The sequence below is a fragment of the Lampetra fluviatilis genome, chromosome 19, assembly GCF_964198595.1.
Source record: "Lampetra fluviatilis chromosome 19, kcLamFluv1.1, whole genome shotgun sequence".
NCBI classification, from domain to species: Eukaryota; Metazoa; Chordata; class Hyperoartia; order Petromyzontiformes; family Petromyzontidae; genus Lampetra; species Lampetra fluviatilis.
The window spans coordinates 5,790,763-5,817,130 of record NC_136293.1 but is presented as its reverse complement, the minus strand read 5'-3'; the positions used below and the strand labels follow the sequence as shown (position 1 = coordinate 5,817,130).

General features: G+C 60.4%; 1 protein-coding gene across 3 annotated transcripts in view; it reads left to right on the top strand.

Annotated features, from left to right (window-relative positions):
- The window catches only part of LOC144937580 (uncharacterized), a 75,445-nt gene extending 51,068 nt beyond the window's left edge, over nt 1-24,377 (top strand). For 2 of the 3 annotated variants that reach the window (XM_078864883.1, XM_078864885.1), the window contains exons 2-5: nt 12,097-14,061; nt 20,641-20,772; nt 21,199-21,286; nt 22,200-24,377. In XM_078864883.1, the coding sequence (XP_078721009.1) occupies nt 12,097-14,061; nt 20,641-20,772; nt 21,199-21,286; nt 22,200-22,981 (2,967 nt within the window). In that variant the 3' untranslated portion in view covers nt 22,982-24,377. Of the gene's footprint in view, nt 1-1,224; nt 1,310-12,096; nt 14,062-20,640; nt 20,773-21,198; nt 21,287-22,199 lie in introns of those variants that run through there. The other variant, XM_078864884.1, reaches the window with a different exon arrangement.
- The last annotated feature ends 1,991 nt before the right edge of the window (nt 24,378-26,368 follow it).

Here is a 26,368-nt window from a genome sequence, read left to right as displayed (position 1 = left end):
TCTGTGCGAGTCTGTGGTTCTCTGTGCGGGTCTACGGCTCTCTGTGAGAGTCTGTGGGTCTCCGTGTGAGTTTGTGGGTCTCCGTGCGAGTCTGTGGGTCTCTGTGCGAGTCTGTGGGTCTCTGTGGGTCTTTGTGCCAGTCTGTGGGTCTCTGTGCGAATCTGTGGGTCTCTGTGCGAGTCTGTGGATCTCTGTGCGAATCTGTGGGTCTCTGTGCGGGTCTGTGGGTCTCTGTGAGAGTCTGTGGGTCTCTGTGAGAGTCTGTGGATCTCTGTGAGAGTCTGTGGGTCTCTGTGAGAGTCTGTGGGTCTCAGAGTCTGTGGGTCTCTGTGAGAGTCTGTGGGTCTCTGAGAATCTGTGGGTCTCTGTGAGAGTCTGTGGATCTCTGTGAGAGTCTGTGGGTCCCTGTGTGGGTCTGTGGGTCTCTGTGAGAGTTTGTGGGTCTGTGAGTCTATGAGTGAGTCTGTGGGTCTCTGTGTGAGTCTCTGAGTGAGTCTGTGGGTCTCTGTGCGAGTCTCTGTGTGAGTCTGTGGGTCTCTGTGTGAGTCTGTGGGTCTCCGTGAGAGTCTGTGGGTCTCTGTGAGTCTCCGTGAGAGTCTGTGGGTCTCAGCGCCGTGGAAACCCCAGCGTTGCGGCGCTTTCCGGAATCGCTCCCCGCCTCCCGGCACTCGACCCCCCCCCCAACTCCCCCCCCTCCACCCCCCCTCCCTGACGTCACTTTCCTAAGCCGAGCGGCACCCGCGGCCGGCCAAAGCAACGCGCGCCGCCTCTGACGCCCTTCGCACGCTCCGCGGCGGGAGGGGGGGGGGCACGGAGCGAGGGGGGGGCGCGGAGTGAGGGGGGGGGGCACGGAGGGAGAGGGGGGGTCACGGCTGTCGGTGGCACCCCGCGCATTCACCCCGGGGCCAGCGGGCAAGGCGGCTGCTGACAGCTCCAGCACCCCACCAGCAGCAGCAGCACCACCCCGTGTACGACCGCGTGTCCGCACTTAGACCACCCGCTGGAAGGGGAGAGAGAGAGGCTAGAGATAGAGGGACGGGAGGCGCTCGTAGGCCGATAAAAGTTCGTCTCTGCCACCGCGCGCCTCCCCTGGGGTGGGTGGTGGTGGGGGCTTTGTTCGCGTCCCGTCGCGACGTCTTCGGGGGGGTTCTTATGAGCGGCGTCCGCTCAGCGTCTCCGGGAGGAGGAGGAGGTGGTGGAGGAGGTGGTGGTGGAGGTGGAGGAGGCTCCGTCAGTGCTCGTGGTCGAGATGCTGGTGCTGCCCAACTGCTCGCAAGACGTCGGCGCCGGCTCTGCCGCCTTCTCGCTGGTAAAACTCGGCGGCGCGACACGGGAAATCGGGGGTTTTTTGTTTACCACCGGCCGACAGCTCCACTGCTGGATGGGGGGATGGGGGCCCTTCCCCGTGCCGTGGGGGGCCGCTTGGTGAAGCTGGGGAAGCTCCCCGCACCGGTCCTGGTGGCACTATAGCCCGCTGGTGTTGGCCCTGGCCCGGAATCGAACTTTGGTCCGGCGAGCGAACGCTGAACCCGGGTCCTGCGGGGGGGGGGGCACTTTTTTACCCTCCCCTTAAACAACCCGCGTCGCGCAGCGTGGGTGAAGTATGGTCAAACAGCCCCCCCCCCCCGTGCAGTGAGGTTGGCGTGGAGGGGGGGGGGCACGACATTCGGGTCGTCTTATCCCGGGGGAGTGAGGAGATCTGCCAGCGAGAGGGATGTGTGGGTGCCTTCTTTGGCTGTGAGGATCCCAGTGGGTATAGGTGGTGGTGGTTGTGGTGTTTATTTAAATATCAGAGAGGCACGGGGCTTTGAATCGGAGCTCGCGTGCTGTGTTGTGGATGGATCGGTCGATCGGTGTCGCGGCTGGTTTCGTATTGCGACCGGATCGCTGTTGTCGTGGCCAAGTCGCATGCGGCGTGTGACCGGCTCGGTGGGGTTGTGGCCCCGGGTTTACGAGTGGTGTGTGGGACTCGGTGTGCCTCTCAGCCATCCGTGCTCATCCTCCTCCTCGCCCAAGCCCAGTGGAGCTCCTCCACTTGTAAACATCCAGCCGGCCACGGTCTCGCTCGCCCCCCCCCCCCCCGATTGTGGGGGGCCGCGATTTGAACTCGCTGGGAACTGTCGATAGTTTCAACTGAGTTCACACCACCCACCACCCACTACCAACAAACACGAACAACTACCACCACCACCAACCACCACCACACACCACCAACAACTACCACCAACAACCATCAACCACCAACAAAAACAACTACCACCACCACCAACCACCAACAACTACCACCAACAACTACCACCAACAACCATCAACCACCAACAAAAACAACTACCACCACCACACACCACCAACAACTACCACCAACAACCATCAACCACCAACAAAAACAACTACCACCACCACCAACAACTACCACCACCAACAACAACCATCGCGGTTTCGATACACATCGCGGGGTCGGCATCAGAAATTAACTGGGAATTTCTTTGGGAGTTTTTGGGAGTTTTGCAAAAGCCGCAGACGACGCGCAAAACTTTAGCAACTCATAAACACATAAAATAATATGTGCAGTAAGTGTGTATGGGTGGTGTTGTAAGTGTGTGGTGTTGTGTGTGTTGTGTGGTGGTGTTGTGAGTGTGCGCGTTCGTGAGTACTGTATGTGGTTTGGTGTTTGCGAGTGTGTGATCGGTCTGTGTGTGTATGTGTGTTGGTATTGACTTGTCTCTATCGGTGTTTGTAAGTGTGTGTGAGTGGTGTTGGTGTGTGTGTGGGTGTGGTGTTGGTGTGTGTGTGGTGTTGGTGTTGTGTGTGTGGTGTTGGTGTTGTGTGTGTGGTGTTGGTGTTGTGTGTGTGAGTGGTGTTGGTGTGTGTGTGTGGTGTTGTGTGTGTGTGTGTGGTGTTGTGTGTGTGTGTGTGGTGTTGTGTGTGTGTGTGTGGTGTTGTGTGTGTGTGTGTGGTGTTGTGTGTGTGTGTGTGGTGTTGTGTGTGTGTGTGGTGTTGTGTGTGTGTGTGTGTGGTGTTGTGTGTGTGTGTGTGTGGTGTTGTGTGTGTGTGGTGTTGTGTGTGTGTGGTGTTGTGTGTGGTGTTGTGTGTGTGTGTGTGTGGTGTTGTGTGTGTGTGGTGTTGTGTGTGTGTGGTGTTGTGTGTGTGTTTGTGTGGTGTGTGTGTGTGTTTGTGTGGTGTGTGTGTTTGTGTGGTGTTGTGTGTGTGGTGTGGTGTGTGTGTGTGGTGTGTGTGTGTGTGTGGTGTGGGTGTTGTGTGTGTGGTGTTGTGAGTGTGTGTGGTGTTGGTGGTGTTGGGTGTGGTGTTGTGAGTGTTGGTGGTGTTGGTGGTGTTGGGTGTGGTGTTGTGAGTGTGTGTGTTGGTGTGTGTTGGTGTTGTGAGTGGTGTTGGTGTGTGTGTGTGGGGTTGGTGTTGTGAGTGGTGTTGTGTGTGTGCGCGCGCGTTTGTGAGTACTGTACGTGGTTTGCGAGTGTGTGCGATTGGTCGGTGTGTGTGTGTGTGTGGTGTTGACATGTCTCTGTCGGTGTTTTAGAGTGTGTGTGTGTGTTGGTGTTGACATGTCTCTATGTCGGTGTGCGTGTCGGTGTTTTAGAGTGAGTGTGTGTATGTGTATGTGGCGCTGCGTGTGTGTATGTGGGGAGCGGTGGTGTAGTGGTTAGCGCGCTGCGCTACGAACCCAGCGACCCGAGTTCGATTCCCGCTCACGGCCAACACCAGTCACGATTATCTGAACCCTTCCTGGGCCTCCCCTAGGTCGACTCGGCCTCAAATGAGTACTTGGTGCTGTGTGTAAACATCGCCACTGGGGAGACAAAGGCGGCCGGGCGTGGGGTTGGCAACCCCCACTCGTGTGCCGTGCCGGCCTTCAAAGGGGTGCTCACTAACAGCACTTGCCCCTACAGCCTGTTAAAGCCTACACGGGGGATCTTTGTCTTTGTTGTGTGTCGGTGTTTGTGAGTCAGTGTCCGTGCGTGAGTGTGGCGATGAGCTCGTGGCGTGCCGAGTTGTCTCGGCTGTGGACAAGCACCATTGTGACACCACCACCACCACCACCGGTGGCAAATGACGGATGTTGTTGTTATTGTCGCAGCTGTTTCACTTGCGAGTGCACTGCGGTGGCCGTTGTTGGACTTTGAAGAGCTTCTTCTTCCACCGTGGCCATTGTGGGTGGTAGTGTAGTCGCGAGAGACACCTGTGATCGTTGGCAGATGAGCGAGAGAGGTCGTGGTGGTGGTGGTGTTTGGTGGGGTGAGCTCCAGTGCCAGGGCTTGTGGTGATTCACGGTGTGCGTGGGGAGTGGGGACGTAGCCGGAGAGTTTTCGATTCCTGCTCGTGGCCAGCAACACCAGTGACGATTGGCTGCACCGGTCGTGGGCCTCCCCTAGGTCTACTCGGCCTACAATAATTACCTGGGGCCACCCGGCCCACTTTTGGGACGTGGACACTCGGCCCCAACTGGGCATGTCTCGAAGTGTGAACTCATCCTGCGTCTTGAAGCCTTGAAAACCCCCCCCCCCGCGACCGCCTGAGGGTAGTGGGGGAAACGAGACGGCAGGATACGAGAGCCGCCCCACGAAAGCTCGGACGAAACCGCGAATCGTAAAATAATGACAATTAGAAGTGCGCCGCAGACGCCGCACGGCGTTGTTTACCGAGGCGAGGAGCGGTGGGGGGGCACGCAGAGGAACGCGCTCGGCATTGCTTCTGCTCGCACTCACTCGGTGCCTTCTGCGTGCCCCCCCCCCTTCTCTCGCGAGGAGCAATGTCGCGCTCCGGTTTGCAGGGTCGTGTAACCCGCAACCTCGGGTGAGGGCACTGGGTTCATCACCAGGGTTCACCACCAGGGTTCACCACCAGGGTTCACCTGGGGTCACCACCTGGGTTCACCCGCGGTGTTGTCGGGGCCACTGCCGCAGGTTCAGGGTTCAGCGGGCGAGCGGACTCTGTCTGTCGGGGACGCACGTTCCTCCAACCTCCTCCTCGTCTTCCTCTTCTCCGGCTCGGCCCGGCAGCATGGGTCGAGGGAGCCCCTCACTCTTCCTGCCAGCGAGGCGATTTTGAGATTCCCGCTCCCCGAGAGTAAATTCCACAAAAGAAGAAGCTGGAGAAGTCGCGTTGTCGGCAGTAACAGACTGGCTGTAGTGAGTGGACAGTGACAGGCTGGCTGTAGTGAGTACACAGTAACAGACTGGCTGTAGTGAGTACACAGTGACAGACTGGCTGTAGTGAGTACACAGTGACAGACTGGCTGTAGTGAGTACACAGTGACAAGCTGGCTGTAGTGAGTACACAGTGACAGACTGGCTGTAGTGAGTACACAGTGACAAACTGGCTGTAGTGAGTACACAGTGACAGGCTGGCTGTAGTGAGTACACAGTGACAGACTGGCTGTAGTGAGTACACAGTGACAGACTGGCTGTAGTGAGTACACAGTGACAGACTGGCTGTAGTGAGTACACAGTCACAGACTGGCTGTAGTGAGTGAACAGTCACAGACTGGCTGTAGTAAGTGCACAGTAACAGACTGGCTGTAATGGGTGGACAATAATGGACTGGCATTAATCGGCAGGCAGTAACTGGTAGGCAGTCATGGCCTGGCAGACACGGGAAAGATCTGTCCCCCACGCAAATACTCCCGGCCTCCGACGCGGTGCCGATCTGACTGTGTCTGCACGCTGGTGGCCGTCCAGGCTGCGCCGTGGCCCGGTCGTGGAAGGAGAAAAAGCTGGCGTCTCAAAAAAATTACCAGATTTTTTTTTGTCTAACCATGTTTGTTTTTTGCGGTTTGTAAAACAAACGGCACAGCGGTCTCTCCCGGGCTCGACCCGGACACGCTGGCCATGCTCGCACGTCTGCGGCGCCCACAGCGGCTGCGCGCGGGTCCCTGGAAGGCGACATCCGCGGTGGCACGAGGGCCAGATCGTCGGGGTGGTGGGGGTCGAACCGGGCGAGTGGGAAGCCGGTGGGGTCGTGGGGGTGCAAATTAGGTCAGGGCGATGGGGTAGTGAACGCTCGGTGGCCAGTTATTTTTGCGTCCGAGCGAATGGGACGTCGGGGAGAGTTCGTGGAAGTCCCAGCGTTCCGTGACGGAAGTTCCAGTCGTGGGGGTGGGACGGAAGGAGCTCGGTGCTGACGGCCCTGGCGTTCCGGTAAATGAGTCCCGCGAGCGCGTCGTGTCGCCAGGGCAACTCCCGGATTGATGGGGTTCCCTAAAAAGGTGTACACACCCTCAAAATTAAAGACCAATCCCCCGTGTATAGCTTTTAATAGACTGTTGGGGCAAGTGCTGGAAGCAAGCACCTATGATGGCTGGAACACACGAGTCGATGAGCAGCACCAGGCCCGGACGTCTTTGTCTCCCCAATGCTGACGTTTACACATCGCACCAGGTACTCGCTTAAAGCTGAGTCGACCTTGTGGAGGCCCAGGACTGGTTCAGATTTTCGCCACTGTGTTTGGTCGTGAACGATAAAAACGGAACTCGGGTCGCCGGGTTCGCAGCGCCGTGCGTGAACCCCCTACCCTCCCGCTCATGCACTCAGACAAAATCGGGCAAGTGCTGTCAACCAGAACCTATTTAATCCGGGCAGGGCACTCGAAGCACCTGTGCCAAGTTCGACCTCAGGATCGGTTCAGATATCGCCCGCCACTGATGTGTGCCGCTGTGTGGCGATGATTTTAGACGTGCGCTCCCACGCAGGCGCTTCGTGCACACGCGCGGTACCGCACGTGTGCACGTACTCGGTCTCCCCATTCCCAAGTTTTTAACCACAATAACAACAACAACCTCGCTCCCTTCAACAAACCCGCTCGGCGTCACGTGGGTGGGTAGGGGGGGGGGTCTGCGCTCGGACGGCGGCGATCCGAGCATCTTTACGCGCGAGCGTGCACACGGGCATTTCTGCGGTGAGCGTGTTCTGCTGGTTCAACAAAACTTGACAGCAGCAGCATCATCAGCAGCAGCATCAGCGCTCCCGGGAGAGGCCCCGCCGGCTGGGCTTCGCCGTGGGCCCCCGGCCGGCCGCGTTGCCCGCTCGGAGCTTCTTCGTTTATGAGCCGGGGGAGTTTCGTTATCCGCGGCGGTTGTGTTTTATATTCCCGTCGGTGGGAATCCCACGGGCAAAACCGTCGTCGGCATTCCGTGAGTGATGACCTCACACCGGGCACACCCCCCCCCCCCTGCTCGCGAGTACAAAGACAAAGATCCCCCGTGTAGGCACGCAGGCTGTTGAGCCAAGTGCTGTAGTGCCGTGAGCACATTACGACTCAGACAAACGTCCCCCGTATAGCCTTAACAGACGGGACGGTACACGAGGGGGTGGCTGACCAAACACCACCCCGGGGCCGCCTTTGTCTTCTGAGTGGCGATGTTTACACACCGCACCGGGTGCTCATTTGAGGCTGAGATGACCTTGGGGAGTCCCAAGACCGGTTCAGGTAATCGTCACCATGTTGGCGGTTAGCGGGAATCAAACTCGTGTCGCTGGGTTTGTAGCGCAGCGTGCTAACCACCACACGCTCCCCACGCGCATGCACACGCCTTTTAAACACGAACACACCGTCACTAAAATCTGGAAAGAAAATCTGAATAAAATAAAAAAAACCCAGCGGACAAAACTGCGCATCCAAAAAGAGAACCGCTCCCAAGTTGACGGGCGACCGATTGTTTATTAGTAACGAGGCTCCCCCCCCCCCCCCCTGGCGGTGATGATGACGGCGTGGGACTGGCAACGTTGGAGCAGCGTCGTGCAGTGCGGTGCGGGTCGGGTCGGGGTGGTTGCGCAGCGGTTCACGGCACTCCGCCACGAGGTCGATTCCTCGCTCACACCCCCAACATCTGTGATCGGTAATCTGAACCGGTCCTGGGCCTCCCTTAGATTGACTCGGTCTTATTCAAGTCTCCGGTGTGATGTGGAGGACTTTTGAATTGTGGAGGCAGAGGCGGCCGGGCGCTGTGTGTACAGTTCCTCGCGGTGAGTGCACACTCCTCTGTGTGTGCTCTGAGACAACGTCAACGGCCTCTGAGTTTTACTCGCGAGGGCTCTCTCCAAGACCCGACCTAAACCCCACGCACACACGGCCGGGAAATGATGCTGCTGACGCTGGCGTTGCTGATGCTGCTGATGCTGCTGCTGATGATGGTGGTGGTGGTGGTGTTGTTGGTGATTGTGGTGGTGGTGCTGGTATCTCCACTCTCACCACACGGCGAGAGAGAAGCGCGTGGCGTCGTGCCAGTTGCCGAGTCGCACATTACCAAGGAAAGTGCCTCCCTATTACGAGCGACGCGGCGGGGATGACACTCGCTCGCTGGCACCTGAGCCCATGGTGGAATGCCCATATGATGGCAAACAAAGAGAGGAAGCCATTTAGGTGTCGTGTCGCGGTGTGGTTGTGGAGTGGGGGTGGCAGGAGACGTTTGCGTGAGAGCGTGGTACCTTTAATGTGTGCCGGCCCCATAGGCCGAAGGGTCCCTGGCACCGGACTTCGGGGGGGGGGGGGGGAGTGGTGGGGGGCACGTGGGGCATTTAATTCCTTGCACTGGGGTTCATACACACCACACTTGGCCACTGAGGAGTGTGAGCGAGCGTGAGGGGCTTCGTGTTTGTGTTCTAACTCATCACCCATGGCTTGTTGGCAGCACGTGTGGTGCACAGAGGGAGAGAGTAGGGAGAGAGAGAGCGCTAGGGGAGTGAGTTAGGAGAGAGAGAGTTAGGAGAGAGAGCGGTAGGGGAGCGAGTTAGGAGAGAGAGAGTTAGGAGAGAGAGCGGTAGGGGAGCGAGTTAGGAGAGAGAGTTAGGAGAGAGAGAGTTAGGAGAGAGAGCGCTAGGGGAGCGAGTTAGGAGAGAGAGAGTTAGGAGAGAGAGAGTTAGGAGAGAGAGAGCGCTCGCGCTCACGGCATCACGCGGGGGCAACGCGGCTCCCGGTGGGAACCGGCGCCGCATCGAGACGATAAAGAATGTGCGGAATTCGCCCTCCTGTGCCTCGGCCGCCAGCGGAGGGCCCCTTCGCGCGTCTCGGCCGATCCCGTGGAGCGTGAGACCCCCCAGTGATTGAAATGGCTTGTGACACAGCCGTGCTCAACACATCTAGCAGTGGTTTGGTCATGGCCGATGATCGGCAAGCTACCGGCGTAATGGGTGCACTGGACGTGCGTTTGCTTTCTCTGCCCTCGAATGGGATTGGTCGCCTGCGTGCGGTCTCCTTGCGTGGCACCTGCACTGCGGGGCCGATGACACGGCCCAGGTCTCCCTGGAAAAGCGATGCGGTGCGCCTCACCCCACCCCCTCCCCCGCCTGGTCCACGCAGGGCGACCCGTCTGCACTCAACTCTGTACTGCACGACCCGTGCAGCGGGAGAAACACTCGGGAGCGTTGTTGAGCGTTATGGAGCGAGAAGCTCCTCCACTCGCAGCGGGGGGCGGGGGGGGGCGGGGGGGACGGCGACGTCGGTGGACTTCTCCCAGTATCGCGACGTCCTGGAAAGGGGGAGCATTCGTTAACCCCCCCCACCCCGACTTCCGTTTGGCTGGCGGTGTTGGCGCGGCTCCGTTGTTCTGTTGCCTGCCCTCCGGGCCGCCAGTCGGAGCCACGGCCCTCCCCGTCCCGCCCACCCGTCGCTCACGGCGGAGGCCCTCGGCGGCCCTCGCTAGCGCGGGGCTCTTTGAAGGCAGGGAAGGTGGGAGCGCGGGCAGAAGGGGCAACCGGCGGGAACCGGGCCGGCTGCCAGGGGCAGCGCTCTGTGGCTCCACCGAGGGTCACGAACTCTTCCTCAAACCTCCCGGTGCACTGCCCGGTGCCTGGTGTTTAACTGGTTCGATAAAGGCTCGGGGGGGGGGGGGGGGGGTCAAGGCCTGGGTCCAGCCGCTGGAGGATAATGGAGGTCAGAGACGGTGCCTCCTTCTCCGCCGCCGTCGCCACGGAGCCACGATGGGGATGGAGGGTTGGTCCCGTGTGGCGCAGCCGCGAGAAGCCATTAGGAGAGAGATATTGACAGGGGAATCGCTCAGATGCACGTTCCCCCCCCCCCCCCTTTTTCCTCCCCCACGCGTGCGTCCTTACGCGAGCGTGCGCGTGTGGGAAGGGTACGTCTTGTCTGTACGCTGGGTGCAAAGACAAAGGTTGTCCCCTGTATAGCCTGAACACCGTTGGTGAGCAAACTGTTAAGACCAGCACGGCCAGCACCACGCCCGGCCGTGCCGAGTAATTCTTTGAAGCTGAGTCGACCGAGCGGAGGCCCATGGCCTGGTTCAAATATTCATCACCTGATGTTGTTGGTGATCGGGAATTGAACTCAGGTCGCCGGGTTCGTAACGTAGTTTAGCGGTAAGCACACAGTGGATATAGACAAGACGAAGACATACGTGCACACACGCGCACGCATAGATAAGTCTAAGCGCAGCACATACAGAATTTAGTCCCAACACAGGCATTCAATGCACACGCAAGCGCAGCACACACAGCACACACATACGCGCGCACTCAACACATGCACAACATGCGCATGTTACTCAAGCACTTTGTGTAACCCGTCACGCACACACACCGCACACACACCGCACACACACCGCACACACACCGCATGCAGGAATGCACACGCATGCTCTTACACGCACACGTGCAGACACGCCACGCACATCAGTGCGCACGCACATCAACGCGCACTCATTGCACGCAGACACACGCGTGTGCACACATGCACATACACGCACACACGCGCACACACATGCACACACATGCACACAAAGGCACATACACGCTATTAAAAGCGCAGAGACATGGATTTTTTTTGCCGGCGGAATGAAACAGATGCTCTCGCGCCGAATGTTTCGGCAGACGTTCCTCTTGCGTTTAAGGATCCCTGCGGGATCCGCTCGTGAAATATTAACGATCGTAAATGCTCGGCGGGCAAGGTGCAGGTGAATTGGGCTTTGTACAGCGCGCAGCGTGGGGGATCGTTCCGCGCGTGCGTGCGTGCGTCTCGGTGTGTGCGCGTCTTTGTCTTTGTATGCGTGTCTCAGTCCATGTGCACACGTGTGCCGGGCGTGGTCCTGGCCACCCACCCCCTCGTGTGCCGCGCCGGCCTTCATAGGTTCTCGCCAACGGCACTTGCCCCAGCAGTCTGTTAAGGCTATATGGAGGATCTTTGTCTTTTGTGTGTCTCAGTCTGGGAGGGTGCAGTGTAGCGGTTAGCGCTACGCTGCGCTATGAACCCGGCGACCCGAGTTCGCTTTCCCATTCACGGCCAAAACCAGTGACGATTATCTGAACCGGTCCTGGGCTTCCCCCTAGGTTGACTCTGCCTCAAATTAGTACCTGGTGCGGTGTGTAAACATCGCCATTGGGGAGACAAAGGCGACCGGGCGTGGTACTGACCACACCACCCCATCCTCGTGTGCCACAGTGCCGGCCTTCATAGTTGCTATTACTGGCTAACAGCACTTGCCCCAACAGTCTGTTAAGGCTTTACCTGGGGATCTTTGCCTTTGTGCTCTACACTGCCACGTCTAGCAGGGAAGCTGTCGCACCGCCAAGTGGCCCCTCTCCTTCCCCGGAGCCGCGAGCGGAGATAGAGGAGCCGGCGCCGCGCCCCCCGCGCTACCGATTTGAGTGTGAGCGTGTGCGGGGGTTAATGTCAGCCGAGTCTGTCTGGCTTGGAAAACCAAGAAAATATTTCCGCACCTGGCACACCGCGTCCAGCATTATATCTGGACGTCTAATGAGGAAGAAAAAAAATTCTTGGACTGGGAAGGTTATAGCTAAAACCGGAAGCCAGGGAAGAGAGCGAATGAAGTTGAACTGCATAAGCAATTTTAACAATTAGATGCAACTGGGAATCAATATCATGGGCAGAGCTGGTTGGAAGGAGGAAGGCCGTGATCACCGATGTGTTTGAGAAAGGACACGGTTCACAGAGAGAGAGAACTTGCGTGACGTGTGCGGAACGCGCGCACCTTAGGGCCGTCGTGTGCATTGTGACGTGTGCATTGTGACGTGTGCATTGTGACGTGTGCATGACGTGTGCGTGTGACGTGTGCATTGTGACGTGTGCATGACGTGTGCGTGTGACGCCTGTGCATCTCTCCCATCGCTGCAGCTGCAGGAGCAGCTGAAACGGCGCCTGGAGGAGAGCGACTACGGCGACCGCGCCAACGGCTCTTCCTACGACTGCGCCCCGCCGGGCCCCAAGCGTGCGCGCGGTGACGGCGGGGGCGGCGGCGGCCCGCACGGGGCCCACGCGGGGTCCCCGCTGTCCGCCCCCCTCCGGCACCCGCTGCCGCCGCACCCCCAGCACGCCCGGCAGCACTGCGCGCCGCTCCCGGCGCCGTCGCACGGCCGCTACGGCGGCGTCCAGCACTGTGGCACGGCGGTGTCGGTGACCCACTGCGTCACGGGCGACCGCTCGCGCAAAACCATCCACACCACCGTCACCGTGCTGCAGGACGGCGGCGCCGGCACAGCGCTCAAGGTGGAGCCGCGGGACGGAGCGTTCTGCTCCGTCGATGACGACGCCGCCAAGTGCGGCGGCGGCGGGGGCGGCGCGCCCGGCTGCGGCGTCCCCTCGGAGGTCGACCAGGAGCTGGAGTTCATCCTCGAGGAGCTGGAGCGGGAGCTGGCCAAGGGCGACACAAAGGAGGCCTTCGATTTTGGGCGACCGGCGCTCAACGGGGACGACGAGCGGCCGCCGCCCGTGGAGGAGGAGGACCATAAACACTTCCTCAAGCTGGAGCGGTGCGCCGGGCCGGCGGAGCACGGCGCCGCTCGGCGCCGCGACGACAAAGCGGCGGCGGCGGCGGCGGCGCTCGGCACGCTGGTGGTGAAGCGCGAGATGTCGCCGAGCTGCCACGGCTCCGCCGGCGCCGGGTCGCCCCTCCACGCGCACGCCGGGTCGCCCCTCCACGTGCAGGGCCGCACGGCACCGTCTCCCGTCGTGGCCTCGCCGCCCTCGCAGCAGCAGCCCACGCAGGCGGCGCGCTTCCCCCCGCAGACGGCGCCGCCCGCGCACCACCACGCGCACCACAACCACATTCAGCAGCATCAGCAGCTGGGCATGAACATGTCGTTTGCGTCCCGTCTACAGGCACCCATGAACTACCAGGGCGTGCCTCCGTTTCAGCAGCAGGCAGTAGCAAGGCATGTGCAGCAGCAGCAGCAGCAACAGCACCAGCAGCAGCAGGGCGTTAAGGGACAGCTGCCGGTGCAAGGTGGCCCGTCGTGCGGGTGGCCGCCGTCAGCGCCGGCTCGGGGAGGCCCTCGCTCCTCGCCGGCCTACGACGCCGATCGGCCCAAGGTGAGCGCCAGCGGCCACGCGATGGCGCCATCGCGGCCCGGCCCCACGGGCCACGTGGCGCAGCCGGGACGAGCGAGCCCCTCGCCCGCCAGCCACGCGGCGCAGCCCAACCGCACGCCGCCCGGCGCCGCCAGTCAGGCCAACCACAACCACCACCGGCACCAGCACCAGCACCCGCAGCAGCAGCACCCGCAGCACCCGCAGCACCCGCAGCAGCAGCACCACCTGCCGGTCGCACTTCCCGGCCAGATGCCCGCGCCTCGCGGGGCGGAGGGCGTGGTGTCGCCGGGCTGCGGGCACGCGCCGGGGCCGCCGGCACCGGTCAACGCGGCCGCCGGCGCCGCCACGCCCCCCTCGCAGGGCGGCCACGCCGCTCCGCTCGGGCACAAGGGCGGCGGCGGCGGTGCCGCGATCGCGCGGCCCCACGAGGGCTGCCCCAACGTGACGGCCGGCGCCCTGTCCTACGGCGACACCAAGCCGCTCACGCACTTTGATCCCGACGGAGAGGAGGCGCGAGGGGTGGCGGCGGCCGCGGCTGCGGCGGCCGCGGCCGCGGCGGGAGCTGGGCCTCCCCCTGCGATGCCGGGCGCCGTGGCGGCACCGGGGAGCGGAGGATTCTACCCTCACGACGCCGGCGCCAGGCAGCCTGCGCGGGCGCGCACGGCGCCCGAGGTGCGCCGCTTGCTGCTGCGCCGCGTGCTGGAGCAGGGGGGGCTGGGCGGGGGGGAGCTGGCAGCACGGCTCGGCGCACAGTACCAGCCCGGAGCGCAGGTGAGGGCGCTGGCTCAAGCACGCACACACACACGTACACACGCACACACGCACACACGCACTCATGTGCTCGGTATTCGCGCGCAACAACAACAGCCGCCACCGTTTGCCTTCACTCGGCAGTGACGTCGCAGTGGCGATTGTGTCAAGCTAGGTGCACTTTGAGGCGGTGTAAAGCGTGCCAGGCTCGCTACTGCAAGTAGGTCAGGGCACAGACCCCCCCGATGCTGTGGGTGTGACGGATGGAGATGACCAGTGCACTCGTCGCGCACGCACGCCAAACGCAACATGCGCATGCGAAGTGTGGACGCTGCATCGTCGTGCCGGCACGGACGGGGTCTGGCAAATATTTCCACACCCGGCACACCACATCCGGAATGACACCGCTCGCGATGGCCGTGCCTGCTCCTGGTCACGCGCCACCTTCGGTGTGAAACGAAGCCTTGGGCCGCAAGCGTGCCGAGGAGGTTCAGCGACAGGGCGGTTGCCTTGCCGGCGCACCGCCATGGTTTGGCGTCGCTGGCAAACCGGGCCGGTGCTGGCACCCACCTCGCTTGGCACTCCACCCACCCGGCGCTGACGTCGCCCTCTCCTCCCCGTGCCGCTTCCGCCGCCACTGGTGCTGGCAATTTTATAATTTAATCCCCCCCCCCCTCTTGGACCTCATCATCGTCGTCATCGTCTCGATTCGCCCATATTTGGCGGCGGAGCGAAGTCGTGGCAGAACGTTACGTTACCCCAGAAGCATCTCCCCCTCGCCCTTTTTCCCTCGCCCCCTCTCTCTCTCTCTCCCCATCTCTCACCAACTCTCTCCCTCCATCCTTCTTTCTCCTTCCCTCTCTCCCTCCCTCCCACTCTCCCTCTCGCAACAGCCATCTGAATCACGGCGCTTGTGTAACTCCCAGAGTGGCTCGCTTACTCACACGCACGCTCACGGCCCCTCTATCTACCCCCCCCCATCTCTCTCCCCCTCTCGCTCCCTCTACCCCCCCCTCCCTCCCTCTCATTCCCACTTTCTCCTTGAAGAATGTGCAGCCTCTTATCCCTCCCTTCGTTCTAATGCCATTCTGTATCTAATTATGCACGCGGTGTTGGAAAGATTTGGGTATTCCGTGGAGGTGATGGGAAGGACACGTCGGCTAGTGGGAACAGGGCAGGGTAAGCAACTTGCACGGTCTGAAGGTGGCAGTAGCTCCTTGTCGATGTCGTCAAGAGGGCGAGGAGGTCGTGACGATGGGTAGGACGCACGTGGTGTGCGGGGTGGAGGAGGAGGGCAGGCAGGCATCGCAGTGGCATCCAGGAGGTCGCCGACCAAAGGGAAGGCCTCAGGGCAGATGGCGGCGGTGGTGATGATGATGATGATGAGACTGTGGTTGGCGACCTTGGAGGTCAAATGCCAACTCTGTCACGGCTGCGTGATTTAGCAGAAGGAAGGAAGCGATGGCGAGGTGCGGAGGCATTGGATGGCCTTGGTCGCGATGACCTTTCGATTAATGGGCCACTCTGTTTGTGGATTTGACCGGACCAGATTAACCAAACCGAGGTTCAGTGTTGTTTAGAGTCCATAGCGGTCTCGTTTGTGTGGCCTGGTGTGGCACATTGTGGCCCTTTTTGTGGCACGGCGTAACGCAGCAGGGCCCGCCTCAACACGGGGGAAATCTTTGCTCCCGAGCATAACCACAACCAGCACCACCGCCACTCGTCGTGGTGCCGCTCGCTTGCCGTGGCCGTGACGGCCGCTGAAACGAACACCGCCTGCGGCCGACTTTCCCCACTCCCAATTCCACACACCATCGCCATCCCCCCGAGCCTCTCGGCACCGCACCGCCACCCGCCGCAGGGTCCCGGAGAGTGCGTCGTGAGCGCGGTCAAAATTAGCGCGATTCCACGGGCACAGGAAAGTTCCGCGCCCAGCTCGGCCGGGAGGAAACGCGGGCGGGGGCGAGTCGCTCGCGCGAACGAGAAGTGGCGGTGCGCGGGCGCTAAAAATACCCACCAGCGGCGCCGCCGCCACGGCTCGCGAGCGCGCGGGGCCTTGGAACAGGCGACTCATTCCGGAACGCGCAGAGCGCTCTCTTTACAAGGAGGTGCCCGGCAGAGCGAGCGAGCGGCTCCGGCGAGATGGCGCCGTGCGGCCCAGCCGGGGCTCGTGAGGGCCACGGGGAGTCAGTGTTCTCCCCGCGCGACGCGGCTCTCTCCTGGCCGCTGCGCCCGTGCGACCATGGAGGGTTCCGAGGGCCCTCGGCGAGGGCCGTGCGTCGTACGGCGCCAAGTCCGCCGATTCACTTCGAGAACTCGGTGGGCGAGTGAGTGGGGTCAATAGGTGAGGGGGGGGTGAGCGAGGTGAGCGGGGTGGAGTCGCATCTCGAGGCAGGGCGCCGTCACGGGGCAGGGGGGGGGCGGTATTCATAGGCACAGCTGAGCTCATCCTGAACGTCAACGCGGGGCCTCTCTCTCCTCCAGGGCTGCATCCGTCGCAGGCGATTGCACCTCAGATGTGCATCCGGACACTATTTATACACGCGGGGTGCACGCGTGTCGGCGTGCGCGTGTCACTATACACACACACACGTGCGTGTATATAGTGACAAGTTAGGTGTGGAGCGGGGGTGGCGCAGTGGTTAGCGTCGCTGCGCTCCGAAGCCGGCGGCCCAGGTTCGACACCCGCTCGTGGCCGACATCGGTGGCGGGAATATCTGCACCAATCACGGGGGTCCCCCCGCCGCCTAGGCCTACTCGCCCTTAAATTAGTAGCATCGGCACTGGGGGGGAGACAAAGGCGACCGGGCGAGGTCTAGCCCACACCGCCGAGAGCATTTTCCCTGGCAGCCTGTGTGGGCTACACGGGAGGGGGGGGGGAGCTTTGTCTTATTGCGTACGCACGTCACAAACGCGCGCTGCCAAGTGAAACAACGACACCCCCCCCCACACTTCCTCACGCACCCCCTCACACCCACCCCCCCCCTATTCCTGACACCGCACACTGCCCACCCCCTCCCTATTGCTGACACTGGACACACCCCCTATTCCTGACACTGTACTCCTTTGCACTCTGACACTGAATTCACCCCCTCTTCCCCCCCCACCACCATCCACCCAAGCCCTTGCCCTTTGCCCCCTCATCTGCTCAGGGTCTTATTTGGCAGCGTGCACAGGGGGGCCCACCCTATGTCCCGGGGGGCGGTGGGGGGGGTCTCCCCCTCCCCTCGCCTCCCCTCGCCTCCCCTCGCCTCCCCTCCCTGCTCCTCCCCTTCATGAACTCGATTCCCCCCACCTCCGCCCAAACCTCATTGAACCTCAGGAACCCCGACCCCCCCCCTCCCCCTGGACTCGGCTGTCATGACAGCTCCCCCCATGAGCCCCCCCCCACACCCCCGCCCCCACCGCTGGCTGCCCTGGAGCCGCTCGCTGCAGCGGCAGCTCAATAATGCAGGAGAATTGATTTTGTTTGGGTCAATGCGACGCCTCCTGACGGATCCAGCAGCCAGAGGCCTCGGCGCTGCTGCTGCTGCTCCCTGTGTTTGTGGGAGATGGCGGCGAGGGGATGAGGGGGAGGACGAGGGGATGAGGGGGAGGATGAGGGGGAGGACGAGGGGATGAGGGGGACGAGGGGATGAGGGGGGGACGGGCGGACATTGAGGGTTGCTGTGCACTGACCACTACAGTGAAGTACGGTCAAACGAGCTCCATGAACGGCACCGTGTTGGAGAAACCTTCATCCAGCAGTGGATTGACAGGGAGCTGCACACACGGTTAGAGTTAGGAGAGTGATTTTGGGTCTGGTCGGGATTTGGGTTAAGGTTATAGTGTGTTAGGGTCATGATGAGCATGAGGGTTGGGTTTAGTGGTTAGGGTTGGGTTGAGGGACAGGGTTGGGATTAGAAGGAACAGCCCACCTCTTCTCTAGCCCATCCCACGCCCGTTGAGCCCCCTCTATCCAACACACACTTTCCTACAGGACAAAGATCCGCTGTTTAGTCTTAACAGACTTTTTGGCCCAAGTGCTGTTATCGAGCACCCGTGAAGGCCGGCACAAAACACGGAGGGCTGGTGGGTGGGCTGCGTTACTGCCGGCCGCTTTCTGTCTCCCCAGTGGCGATGTTTACACACCGCACCAGGTACTCATTTGAGGCTGAGTCGACACACGCGCAGGCACTCGAGCGTAGGCGAGCGCGAGACAAAGACACACTCTCACAGACACGCTCGCTCTCACAGACGCGCAGGCAGACGGACACACAGGCCCAAACAGCTCTGGCGGCAAATGCAAAACACTGATGCTCGTTCATAAATGTTTAATGTTGACGGAACTCGCGTCTCCAGCAGCGCGGGTTTCCCCTCGGCCATTTTTGTGCTCTGAGTTTCGGCCGTGGCTGCGTACACTACCGCCATCGCCGCCACCACCACGGCGTTCCCGCCGCGTTCGGCAGAGTGCAGAAGTGGATCGGAGTGTCGCAGCTTTTGTTCCAATTAAATCTTTACCCTTTGCACGGTTGCTGACTCTGCAGATTGATTTTGTTGTCAACCCCCCACCCCACCGCCCCCCAAATTGTACACCGATCGCTGCTATCGATGTCACCAGCCGAAGACTTTGTTCGGAAATCTCTGTGAGAGCAGTGGCGGCCAGAGGAGGGCTCACAGAAGCGAATGTCACAGAGCTACCTCTGAGATCCCTTCTTTTTCAAGTGACCTCCGGTCCACGCACAGTAGAGGGCAACACATCCCTGCTCACTGTGCCACATGAGAGCAATGCTCGTCACGTGACCGTAAAGCCAATATTTGAATTCTCAGAGCAGAACGCATTTAAGGTAATGGGGTTTATTTTATTGTTTTGTTCAGACCATCAACTCATTAGACTGCGCAAGTCTATGGGTCCCTGGGCGAGTCTGTGGGTCCCTGGGCGAGTCTGTGGGTCCAGACTGAGACCATCGACTCGCTGGACCTGGGAGCCCGGTTTAACCACAAACACAAAACGTCGGACGCAATTTTTGCATCGAAAGTCGCCCTGCGGGAGGCGGCGTATGATGCTTGGGCAGCCGCCCGGGTCCCACGGGGGTTTGGGAAGCTCCCCCGTTCACCCGCGCGCACACACCTTGCTCTCCCCGCTCTCCCACAATCGGAGTCAAACTGATCTCGGGTGAGGTCGGAGTGACGAGGGCGGGACGATGGCGCGCGTCTGGGCGACCCGCCCTGCTGAGTCGAGGCGCGCGGTTTCTTCTTCCCCGCACCCCCCTGCTCCTCCACGGCGGCTTCGGGGGGACGGTGGCGGGGGCAGTGGCGGCGGTGGGTGGTGGGGGGCGGTGCCGGTGGCGGCGGGGTTTGCGTAGCGGCCAGAAGGCTTCCGTTTCGCCGAGATATCTCGCCGCGGTGGCGCTGCGGAAACGACATGTGTTTCCAATCGGCCAGAAAACCCGGATCGCTGTCAGCCGCCTCCTGGCTTGCATTGGGAAGGAGCGCTGCCGGAGGATGGGGAGGGGCGGGGGAAGGGGCGCGGGGGCGGTGGTCGTTGTGATGGGCGGGCTGGCGAGCGTGGCCGGGGGTGCCGTGTAGGGGTGATCGGGGTTTATATGGAGGGAGGATGGGATCGAGGGGGAGGGAGGCGGGAGGGTACGCCTGGGCGAGCGGGGAAGGGAGAGGAAGTGTGGTGGTAGAGGCGGCTCGCGGGGGGGTGGGGGGGCGAGGCGGCGAGCGGTGGGGAAGGGCTGGGTGCTTTGGGGTGACGCGGTAATGATGGCGGGGGGCCCCGGGCCGGCTGTGGGGGAGGGTGGCGACGCTGTTTTACGTTTCCTTGCACCTGCACGGCGCCGCTTGGAAGGCGGCAGCAGCAGCAGCAGCGGGAGCAGCTGCCCAGTGGCTGCTGCCGCCACTGCTGCCCTCTGCAGTTGGCCCACGGTCCGGGCTGACCCCGCGGCTCTCCCGTGTGCAGGGTCGCATCCGTGAGGCTTTAGGGCTCGCGGTTTTTCTCGGGAGTTTTGCCGCCGCTCCGATGTTTTTTCTCACGGAGAGCGAAACCAAGTTCAGAGCCTGTGCGGGGTGGGGGCGGGGGAGAATCCACGTCCTCACCTAGGGCCGGACGGGACTCCCTCTCTCTCTCAAACCACACGGCGCACGCAGCTCGGTGACCTCCATCTCTGCAAGTCGCCCCTTGCAGGAACGGAAGTGACCGAGCGTGGCGCTCGCGGTATCCACTCCGCGTTGTCGGTTCTAAAATATTCCCCCCCCTGGTGCCCGATTTAGTGCAGCTACGATGCTTGCAGCAATGGATAAAAAATGTTGTGGGCTGTTTCGAAGAGGTAGGCCCCACGTGGCCGCGGGACCTGTGCAATGATTGAATGGGGCTGTACGAAATGAAGCAGTGGGTTGCGTCCAGCCCGTGGTCGTATGCCCCCAGCCCCGGTGTAGCGAGTGGCTGCAATGGTGGTGGAGCCATGTGCATGGCCCCACTCTCACGATGAGGGCCCACATTTTTCGGCGTCGTTCGGCCTTGCCGTGCCCTCCGCGCACGCGTGACTTCTCTTGCCGCCCCGACCGCAACCTTGCTGCCCTACACACCTGACCGTCGCTTCCCTCCTGTGCCGGCAGGAGAAAGTGGTGGGCGGCCTGAGCCTGAAGCCTTCCCCAGGGCCCGGCTTCCCTGGCAACCGGCTGGCGGCCACCCTGCCCGGCCTCAACGCCACGGAGCAGAAACGCGAGCTCATCCACCAGCAGTTAATGGTGAGAGAGCGTGACGGCGGCTCGGGGTGTAACGCACGGTCAAGAGGTAGAACCTCGACACGAAACCCAGGTCCCGGAGAGAATCTCAGGTGCCCTGCAGTTGCTTGCTCGCCCCATTCCCTGAAGAAAGGCCTCCACTAGAGGGAGCTCTAGAGGGTATTCGACCGACGTCTCTCAGAAGAGGTGTGGAGTTCCCACACTTTACCCCACCACTCGCGACCTGTCCATCGACTAACTACGGTTAACCAATTCGTGCTGCTGGGTCGACAGAGGCGGGGAAGCGGCGATTTATGAAACTTGCTCCACTGTTTCAACTGTCGTGCCGAGAGATCGAATGGAGTAAGCGTTCCACCACCGTGTGGCACCAACACCCAGAATCCAGACACAAAAACTAATTTCACATCGAAATATCTTTTTTTACTTTAGGAAAATCAACAGCTGCACAGGCACCTGACGCGGCCACCCCCGGAGTACAAGGACCAGCCCATGGCAGTGCCAGCCAACTCGTACCCAGGTACCCTCCTCCCCGCCAATGGTGGCACGGCCCTCGGGAGCATACGCGTGTGTGTGTGCGTGTGTGTGTGCTCGCTAACAGCACTTGCCCCTACAGTCTAAGGCTACGTGTGTCTGTGTGCACAAATGTGGGGAGCGGTAGTGTAGCGGTTACCGTGCTGCGCTATGAACCCGGCGACCCGGGTTCGATTTCCGCTCATGGTCGACACCAGTGAAAATTATCTGAACCTGTCCTGGGCCTCCCCTAGGTCGACTCGGCCTCAAGAAATGAGTACCCGGGGTGGTGTGTGTAAACATCGTCACTAGGGACACAAAGGCAGCCGGGCGTGTTACTGGACACCCTCCGCCTCGTGTGCCATGCCGGCTTTCATAGGTGCTCGCTAACAGCGCTTGCTCCAAAAGTCCGTTAAGGCTATACAGGGGGATCTTTGTTTGCGTGCCTGTGTGTGTACAAATGTGTGTTGCGTCACGGGGCCGTGAGGTATGTTGGCAGTGGCTTGGGGGGGGGCTTTCATCCAGTAGTGCAGGTTTCAGTTGACTTTGCTTCACCGGGTCAGAACTCGAGAGAGACCAGGTTAGAGGAGTCTCATATTTGTAAGAGGGGACCAGGGTGACCGAGATGTGATGAGAGCAAAACGAAGTAATGTTCCAGCAACGGAGTGAATAGAAATCGGGACGACGACAAACTGCGTCAAGTGAGAGATGAAAAAAATATCGCTCGAACATTAATCAGCGTCAAATGATTCCCTGTCGCGTAAGGCGGCCTGGGCAGATTGTGTTTTTGACTGATGATCGTAAAAATAGTGCAATTACATTAAAGAAACATTAAAGAGATATATGCTGACTCTTGTACTCGCATGTACACGGGCTGATGATAATCTACGTTCATTGTGCTTTTTGTTTTGTTTTTCTAGCCACAACCCAGCCCTTCTCAATGCCCATCGGTTCTCCAGTGACGCAAATGTCCCCGGTGCATTGTCCTGGTGCCAGCCAGCCGCCTCCGCCCGTCTACGCTCTTCCCAACGGCTCTCCCCTCCATCACCACCACCAGCAGCAGCCGAGCATGATGGGAATAGTGCCGCCCCCGTCGCCGGTGGTGGCCACGCAGCAGGGTACCAACATGTCGGGCCACGGCGTGCGCGCGGTACGGAGTGCCGTCACGCCGGGCGCCCCCGTGCCCGTGCCCGTGCCTGTCCCCGGTCGGCTGGTGCACCCGGCCGAGCCTGCGGCCTTTCGGGGTCAGCGGGCAGCGGCCGGCCACAACGTGTGGGGGCAACAGAACCAGCAAGGGCAGCAGCATCCTCAGCAGATTCAACAGCAGCGCTTCCCGCTCCCCAACCAGGCCGTGAACTTTCCGGTCCGGCCGCCGCCCGCACACCTCTCCACGGCACCGCACGCCGGCCTCGGGCGACTCAATCCGGCCCCCGGCACCCCGGGGCAGGTGCCCAGCTTTCCGCCGCTTCACGGCGAGCAGAGCGGCGGCGGTGGCGGCTTCTTCCGGGTCTCGGGAGGATGCAGCAGCGTGGCGGTGGAGAGCCTGGGGGGGGCGGCAGGCTCGGGCCTCGCAAGTCTCAATGGAGGTTCCGATTTTGTGGACTCCCTGCTGAAGGGCAGCGGCGGTGGCGGCGGGGGCAGCGGCAGTGGGGGCAGCAACGAGGACTGGCAGGACCTGGAGGAGATCCTCGGCCAAAACTAGCGGGACCCAGCGTGCTGCCGAGAACACCGATCTTCCCGGCCGGGCTACGCCCCGCGCACGAGGACTGGCGACCTTCCTCTCGCGCCTCCTTGTCTGCGGTGCGACCGAGCGGCGTCCACCCAGCGTTGGGGACCGCCACGTCGGCCGCCTCTGTTGAGGCGGAGTTCAGAATTTGCAGGAAAAGTGAAAGGAGGGGGGGGTGGGTGGAAATCGACGACATTTTAGGTCGTCCTCCACGAACTGGGACTCGCCAGTAAAATGTGAATGTTTCAGGTATCGCTCTTTCAACTGAGGAAGTGAGCGAGGATCTTTTGACCCTCGAAACCCAATCCTGGCCAAGCGGCCGCTCCAAGCCGCTGCAGTGGCTCTCGCAGAGCCCTCGTCTAACTTACAACAGATCCATCCTGCACGGGGCACTCGCGATCTTTCTCAAAGTATTCCGGCACCTGCATCTTTTTTTTTCTTTTAAACGTTGGAATCAAAAACTTTCTAATTCCACATTGTCGTCCCGCGTTGGCTTTGCCCATTCCACAGCGGTGTTGACGATGGCCTCCAATCCGCTGCGATCGGTTTTAGCGCCGTCACCGCCGCCGTCGAGAGGAGCCAGCGGCTGTGGCCGGCAACGTTAGTATTACCGCGTGCATCACGGCACGCGCGCAGCGTGCCTCCTCGGGTATTAACGCGTCCATGTAAATAATCTAGCAGGCTCGTGAGTTTTTTTTTTTAGGGGGAACATATTTATTATTTGTCGTGAATAAATGCAAAGCACAACGTCAAACACGACGATTAATGCGCGGGGAGGGCCCCGTGGCCGCGCCCCGCGGTCGCTACGGCCGCTGCCGCCACCATCACCATTTCATCCGTCACACTCCGCTGCCGGCATCGTGCCGTCGCGCGCGCGGGGGGGGGGGGTAAATGCCTCCCGCACGTGACGGGGAGTGCGTTTAGATTTTTTTTCCTTTTTCCTCTGTGACGGCAAGAACATTGAGAGCGCTCCCGGCGTGGGCCACGGCAACCCCCGGCATTTGCCAAGAAACTCCACTCGGCACTCCACTCTCAGCCCGCACATCCAGAAACCCCGAAGACGGATCGCAGTGAAAAGGCCACCCCTAAGGGAGCTTGCAGCCGATTCCAACTCGTAATCTCCCGCCCGGGTCTCACGGCACCCAGTTGTATCCCCCCGCCAACCCCATGCCTGTCTAAGCCAATGGCGACTTGAACAGAGGACTGCCAGCGATTTCACGTGCGTGCGCTACGCGGCGCGGTTTAAAGAGCTGCTCCGGCCCGGCAGACGAGAGCATCGTGGGGCGCTTAGCCGCTGCGCAGAGATCCACGAGGGAGTGGAGTTTACCACGAAGGCTGGCGGCAGTGCGGGAGATGCCGATCGCTTGTAGCTAAGGGGGGTGGAGGGGTGCTGGAACCTTTCTGGGGGGGAAGGGAGGGAGGGAAGGGGGTCCCGGCCCCCCTCTATGGCTCCTGTTGTCCGCTGCGGGGACGCGCTCTCCCGTTCGTTTTTGTACTAAACAGCGAAATGCTAAAGTGAACTGTTATTTTAACTCGGAACCTGTACAGTACTACGATTAGAAGTGTTTTTTTATACCTTTTAAATAGAGCATCTCTATCTTAACATTTACAATGTAACACTTTGTACACTTTAATATATAAATATATATTTTTCAAGTGCTCAATTTTGTATCATATTTAATAGGTATCAATGCTTCCCCCCCCTGTGCCCCCGTGTGTCCGCGTCGCGTCTCCTTGTCAGACATTCCCTGTTGTCGCTCGAACGCTATGGAAATGAATAAAAAATTACATTTTACGCTGTGATGCCGATCTCTCTGATGGTTAACCATCCTCATCAGCCATCTTCAGTCTACTGCTGGTCAAGCCATCACCACATATCGCACGGATCCTGCAGTGTATGATAAAGACGGACAAAAGATTCCCCGGATCACCCTTAATGGACTCTTGGGGCAAGTGCTGTTAGCGAGCACTTATGAAAGCTGGCACTGCACACAAGGCGGTGGGTGGGTGGCCAACACCGTGCCAGGCCGCATTTGTCTCCCCAGTGCTGATGTCTACACACCGCACCAGGTACTGACTTAAGGCTGAGTCTACCTAGGGGAAGGCTTACCAGGACCGGTTTAAATATCCACCACTGTTTTGGGACGCGAGCAGAACTTTGGACACCGGGTCCATTCATTCATTTATTTCATCCCCTGCGCCACTGCTCCGCACGCGATGCAATAATCCTACAACGTGGGAATATTTCATCCCTCCATCTCCCTCCGCTGCCGCTCGGTTGTTATTCGTGACCGTCGGCCGTGACGTGTCCAGCCCAAGCCCACTGTTAACATTTGGGATGATGCCTTCAACCTGCGTGCGTGCATCTGTCCCTCCGTGGGTTTGTTTTTCTGAACTCAAAAGTGCGCAAAGGAAGGTGGAGAGATGCATGCGTGGAATTGGATCGAGACGGAGAGGAATGCATGAACAGGAGGGGTAAAGGTGCAGCCCTGAAAGTGCTTACTCACGCCACTGCTAGCTGAAGGGTTTCCACAAGAGGCCCTCCGTTAAGATATTTGGCCTTCTCTTCGACGCTGGCCAGACATTTGGATGAGCTGAAAGTGCCTCTCCCACCACACGTCTTGTTAAACAAATGCTGCTGCTTTAGATGGAGCACTCTTGCCATGAACATCTGGTAACCCGGCAGCATGTGTTGTTTAACAAGCCTGACTGCTGATGAGGCCCGGAAGATTGAAAACGGGTCCAGACTTTGCTTGCTGCAGAATATTGGTCTGGAAAGCCAATCGACTCGTAGACTAAAATATGTTCGTACGTGGAGACACGTAGTCATGCTTGACTATAATGAGTACACTTGTTTTAGCCAGGAAAACCTCACTGAGTCTCAATACTCGTTCAGGAGGGTCCTGCCACGTTTTTACAGTGGGGGAGCAATGTTGCTGCTGGTGTGTGTAATCCCAAATGTAGTCATTGTCAGATACAGTACTGTATTGTTTTTATAGCATTGGGATGCTTGACAAATACCAGTTACATTTTTCATGGAAGGAAACCGGAGCACCTGGAGGAAACCCATGCAAAACAGGGGGGGAGGGAGGGAGGGGGGGAGAACATACGGATAAGTACCCGGAGTCGAAAATCGAACCCAGGCTTTCTTGCCGTGAGGCCCAGTGTCACCGCTGCACCACCACCACCACCACCCAACCGGGCCCACTGCGAACACCCAAACTGGGACGTTGTCGGAGCGCGGCACTCCTCCTGGACTGCCCAGTGCAGACAGGCATTCCTCCGTGATATCGCGTGCCGGGGAATGATGTCATTTCTTCCGGAGAGCCGAGCGGGAGGAGGAGACATGAAGGGTGCGGGGCT